Raw genomic sequence first — 6,207 nt, 5'->3', positions numbered from 1 at the left:
TATATATGTACATTTATATAAATCAATAACACATATATTTGTGCTATAAAAATATCCATTTAGTCTCGACTCTATTATTAGTATTATCTGATTATTAGCTAAAATTAAAGAAAATAATACTTTTGATTTGGATAAACGTACGCACACATTGACTTTATTATTATTAAAATAGATGAAATCCATAATTGTTTATCTTTTATAGAATGCGACCAAAGTGCCACTTATGGGCTTGAATCCAGATCTGCTTAATCCACCTGACTTGCAAAAATGTGAAGACCTCTGCTCCGAGGCAGATCAATCAACAGAGAGTGAGCCTATACCTGATCAAGATGTGTTAGACTCTATCGAAGATGTTTACTTCAATACTGATGGCAGTTTTGATTCATCACGCTATGAACTAAACAAACTGCCAACGATATTGCAGCCTAAGGAAATTGAGAAATGTTATAAGAAACTCAAACAGCAACATCAAGTTGTCTCCAAGAAAGTGTTGCAGCTTATTTTGCAAAAGCAGAGTGCTTGTAAAGCGGAATTTGACAAGATTTTGCTGCTGCAGGACCAACTGGAGGCTGTTTTAGAAATATGTAAGATTGGAAGGGCAGATCTACAATTAGCTGAGAAACAATTTACTAAAGCGAGTTTAGGCATATTAGCTAACTATCAGAGACGACAAGTAATTCAAGAATTGTTAAATAGTTTAAATACCATAAAAACCCTGGTAAGTCAATTTATATTTTATGTTTGTCTTTAAAAAGATTATCTCAGATAACACAAAATCCAAAATCGAGATATAAAACATCTTTAAAAGTCGAAAATTGGATTTCTCATGCTCCAATTTTAGATTTGATTTTGTGTGTGTTTGGATATTCCTTATAAAAAGCTAAATCTTAATTTCATGTCACATTAAACGAATTGAGGGTCTTTTAAACCTAATTATTTTGTAGCAATGTACAGGAGATCGTCTGCAAGAGCTTCTAAATGAAGGGAATTATCCTGGAGCCATATCGCTTCTTTTAGAATGCCAAAGTGCCGCTCAGACTTACAAGCATTTCCATTGTATTGCTGAACTGAATGCGAATTTGCAAAATATTTTAGATCAAGCGGAAAGGACTTTAGACAATACTCTTTCTAAAATGTGCACTGAATTCGATGTCGCAGTGTATTCTTCCATTCAGGAAGCATATACATTGTTAGGAAAGACTCAATCCGCCATGGATCAGTTGCATATGCATTTCACTGCTGCCATTCATAACACGGCGTTTACCGTTATCCATCGCTATGCAGGAGGTGATGTGAAAAGACAATATAAACAACTGTGTCAGGCTGTGCCTCGTGAGACACGTATAGCTTGTCTCACGGAATTGTGCAAATCATTGTGGACAATACTGAATTCGTATCATCTAATTGTAAATTGGCATAACGTGCAAGAGGATAAAGTCGAGTGTAAATCCGATATTAAGGATTTAGAAGCGACGTTAAGCAAGCAATACGTCAAACACAAATTAGAGAACGGTATGGTCCGAGTATGGCACGATGTGGAAATGAAAATATCGATATATTTGATGAACACGGATTTGACAAACACAAAGTTTGAACAATTTGTTCAGGTATTGGGTATAGTTAATAGGTAAGCATATAATATATAACAATAATTATCAGTCAATGCTAAATAAGCGAACCATCTGTTACAACTATCTTAATTTAATTATAGGTTGATGGAAATTGGGGAAGACCTCTGTGGTTTCAAGTCGGAGAACTTGCAGGAGTCCATTAAAAAACAGTCCCTATCTTACTTTTCTCATTATCACGCATCTCGTTTGGATGAATTGAAAATGTTTCTGGAAAATGACGGTTGGGAATTGTGTCCTGTGAAATCCAATTTCATGGCTACTCAATTATTGGAATTTCGAAGTCTGAAACCTTCGCTCAATAATTGTAAAACGTGGAATAGTCTAGATAGCTCAACCTTAAGCGATAGTGATAATTCTACGGGAGTTGACTTGCAGAAATATCTGGAAGGTGGTTTGTCACCATTTACAATAGGATTGGATGATACTATGGATGAAGATATTTTAATGAACGATGATGTAGGAAAATCATTAAATCAATACATTTAAAATGATCCATTTAATTTTTGTCAAAATAATAAATCTATTTTATTGGTCTTTCACATTTTTCTTATTTAGATTAAGCAACCTGCATATTTTTCGGACGAGTCCGACGAGGATATTCCCGATGAATTAAAGCATGAATATGTCGATGAACCGGATCATACAAAAGTTAAAAAGAAGTGCAAACTCAAACAATCTGGACCTATGGTTACAAATACGACGTTAAGCATATTGAGAGTGTGCGGCAAGTATCTACAGATGTCGAAGCTTTTACGATCAATCGCGGTTACCGTCATACAGAGCATGATACAATTTTTCGAGCTATGCTTCTACACAGTACACTTATTCTTTACATCGGATCTCGTAAGTTCACATTACGATTCTTAATTACGTTCGCGTGACCGGAATTCAATTTAGAATACGGTTTTTATTCTTGCAGCAAATCAATAGTGATTCGTTGTACAGTCCGAAATTAAAATTATCTTTAGCTCGAATCAGAGAAACATTGATTATCTCTGAGAACGATACAATGGAAGAAAATGGCAATGCAAATTATGATAAAGTAAGACAACCACAACTTTCATCCATTGTGAACTTGTCACAGCCCGAGAAACTTTACGGACTAACGGAACGTATTGTAGCTGTCGAGTCTCTGATATTTCTAGGACAACAATATGAAGGTTTAAAACCTTATTTAGAACATCTCATTGCCAACAGTCCTCAGAGAGGATTTTTACATCAGTTTTATATGCAGACGATAGCGTCTGCCGCAGACTTAAGAAAACCAGTCTATATGGCGGTAACATCACAAACGTTTGACGTTGCAAATATTTTGAATTTAATGAACAAAGTCAATTGGGAAGTGACGGACGTCATGTCTCAACACAGTAATTACATTGATGCACTAATTCAAGTATGTGTTAAATAAAATTTGTTAAACAAAATTTTGTCAATTATGACATTGAACTATAATTTGATATTTTTTCATAGGAAGTGTGCACTTTGAATGAGAGACTTAACACTATTGGAACATACATAACTTTAAATACGAATATATGCAATGCAGTATGGGAAAATGTGGCTCACTTGATTACACATACTTTAGTGGAAGGGTATAGAAAATTTATGATTATATCTTTCTGAAAGTACTTAATATTTTAAAAGAACTACATTCAATTAATAGAAATATAATTTTGTCACTCTAGGTTTTCCAATGCTAAAAAATGTTCCAATGGTGGTAGAGCTTTAATGCAACTCGATTTCACGCAGCTAAAGTCAAAATTTGAGAAAGTGACATCGTTGAGACCTATGCCACATAGGGAGTACGTTGAATTGTACATCAAAGCCTATTATCTTCCTGAAAATAGCTTTGAAGAATGGATTAAGGAGCACAAGGTATGTATAATATTCATAGTATTACACACACAACACACACACACACACACACACACACACACACACAGCATTTTTTATTCTTTACCTCCAATACTAGTATATAAAATATATCATTGACTTGCAGGAATATTCAGTTAAACATTTAGTCGGTCTGATTTCGGCGACGTGTCAAAATAATAAGAAAACACGGCAACGATTGATAGCACTTGTGGAAGAACAGCGGCCCAATAGATAGCATCCAACCATTTATTATAAATCCGTACAAGATTATATCGAAATAGGAAGTACTTGAAATGTTTATCAAAATCAGGGGTACGATAATCTTATTGTTAATTGTACAGTATATAGAACAATTTTTAAGTACGCGTTACAAAACTGATCAGATATATTCGTGTTTAAACTATTTTATGGAATTTAAATCTCCAAGAGAATCACAATCACGAATCAGGCAAGTCACATTTCAATATATTTCTGAAGTATTCTGTATATGAATCTCATAATTCTAAGAACGCTTTTACAATGTACTAACTGTAGCTCTAATGTATATATTACAAATGTTTTGACATATACATTGTATTTTAGAAAATCTATACCGTTAGTTCACACGCGAATTAGTACGATGGAACTTTAGTTTATTTTTAATATGTCAAGCTATTTTTTGAATATTGTCGGTTATATGAATCTCTCATTTATGAATCTTAGAATTTACAATTGAATTAGTATTAACACGCGACATCGTGGTAAGTAAGAACTTGAAATGTTGCCATTGATTTACAATGAAAGTTATGTGTATATGTATGATCTGTATGCGTTGCGACAATAATTTGAGAAAAAAATTTTTTTGAAGTATGATATTGTCATTAAAATATTTTAATATTTATCTACTTTAAGAATTTTGTTTTATATAACTTTATTTTTGTAAAAATGTAGATCACATGAGATATATAATGTTTTTTTTTCTTTTTCTTGAGATTATACTACTAAACTTCGATTTAATAATAAGTGTATTTCTGAAGCTAAAGAAAAATATGGAAGATGTGATGTGATTAATATCTCCTTTTACATAAAACTAATTATAATGATTATAATGAATTGTCGAAATAGTAAAACCATGACTCCCCAATAATAAATTTTAACAATATTATTTATTTTATTTTACTATTGATTCAGTCTTAAATAAAAAAATTAGTATAATAATATATATTAAAATAAACTAATAAAAAAAATAAATTATCTTTAGTGCTTCTATACCCATGAATTATTATCATAAGAAATTGCTACATGTTCATTGCATGGTACATATATATATATACCACAGCATGCACAATTTTAAGAAATTTTTATTATACAAATGATAGTAATATACAGTACATATATACTTTCTAGCTTCGTCGATTTCCGATTTCGTAAAAATTGCTATTTATATATTGCATTTATTATATATTTATATTTCATATATACACCATAAAACCAAAAAGCTCCTGTTGCACCAGTAAATGCTCCTAATTGAAATTATCTTAATGCCCGAGATTCTTTGTGAACAATCCACTCTTCCTATCCCGAAGAACACAGATTGCTCGTTGATTTAAGGAAGATTCCTAAAGTTTTAATTATAATTTATTTGAATAAGTATATGTAAATAGCTTTATATAATATAACATTCGAGGGCCATATATAATTAAGAGTGTAACATACTATATAGACTATTCAAACAATAGGAATAAATACGTAAATTAACAGAACAGTATTGATTTTCTCCTTTATTGCGCTAGGTCTTCCTTTCTTCTAAGGCAGATATTTCATTCTCGGAAATATTCTATTCACGATCATGGTGCATTAGGAATTCTCTGGCTGATAGCGTCGATCCATGTGTAAGCTGACAGCGTCGATTCACGTGTAATATTATTTCTTATATACCGAAGCGCTTTAATGAGCCTCAAATTTTTTTGTATGGCCCCTGATAAGATGTCGTACTTATCAAATGTCATTAATTTTCTAAATGGCAAATCACACCTGGATATTCTTCTAATCGAAAAGATGCGTATATGTATGTATATATATATATGTAAATAAAAGGGATGAAATGCTACTGCATACTTTTTATCTTGAGTAAAAATCTCCAGCACATCTCTTGAGAGCAATAAAAATTTTAGAGTTTCTATATAACATTGATAATATCAAATTGCCTAAAAATCGTAGCAAACAACACATCTAAATATTTACGAATGTCTTCTCTTCTGCAAGACAGTGCAACATAATATCATAACAAACCTATATATTTACCGAACTGAGTTTACAGACTACGTATTTTAGAGTCCGAGATTTATAATCATTTATTGGCCTTTTCATTATTTTATCTCTTAGCTCCAAACGCGCGGAATTTATTAAGTTGCTACTCGTGAATGTAATTCGCCGTATAATAAAATTACAGTAATTATCCCTACAAACTAATCATATAGATTTTTCTGTAATGCTGTAAAATTTTTACTATGTTCAGGCTTTGGATATTAGTGAAGCAAAATAGTCGATGATCCTGAATTACCTTTCTGACTTATTATATTTTAATATGTTGAGACGTGAAATAGTTTATTTACTTAATAAACTAAATTTATATTTAATAAACTAATAATATCATATAGGATATACCTTCAGTGTGTGTATATATAAAAAAAAATTTAGAATTTATTTTCTTTCTGAAACT

At 31.5% G+C, this 6,207-nt stretch overlaps 1 protein-coding gene across 1 annotated transcript in view; it reads left to right on the top strand.

Moving 5' to 3' along the window:
* The window catches only part of LOC108755730 (syndetin), a 4,887-nt gene extending 545 nt beyond the window's left edge, over positions 1-4,342 (top strand). The window contains exons 2-9 of the mRNA XM_018498930.1: positions 203-718; positions 945-1,627; positions 1,712-2,087; positions 2,187-2,474; positions 2,551-3,024; positions 3,102-3,223; positions 3,317-3,506; positions 3,631-4,342. Of these exons, the coding sequence (XP_018354432.1) occupies positions 203-718; positions 945-1,627; positions 1,712-2,087; positions 2,187-2,474; positions 2,551-3,024; positions 3,102-3,223; positions 3,317-3,506; positions 3,631-3,741 (2,760 nt within the window). The 3' untranslated portion in view covers positions 3,742-4,342. The remainder of the gene's footprint in view (positions 1-202; positions 719-944; positions 1,628-1,711; positions 2,088-2,186; positions 2,475-2,550; positions 3,025-3,101; positions 3,224-3,316; positions 3,507-3,630) is intronic.
* The last annotated feature ends 1,865 nt before the right edge of the window (positions 4,343-6,207 follow it).

Source organism: Trachymyrmex septentrionalis, unplaced genomic scaffold (genome assembly GCF_001594115.1).
Source record: "Trachymyrmex septentrionalis isolate Tsep2-gDNA-1 unplaced genomic scaffold, Tsep1.0 scaffold9, whole genome shotgun sequence".
Classification (NCBI taxonomy): domain Eukaryota; kingdom Metazoa; phylum Arthropoda; class Insecta; order Hymenoptera; family Formicidae; genus Trachymyrmex; species Trachymyrmex septentrionalis.
Note: the sequence above shows the minus strand (reverse complement) of the source record. Positions and strands in the feature narration are given on the sequence as shown.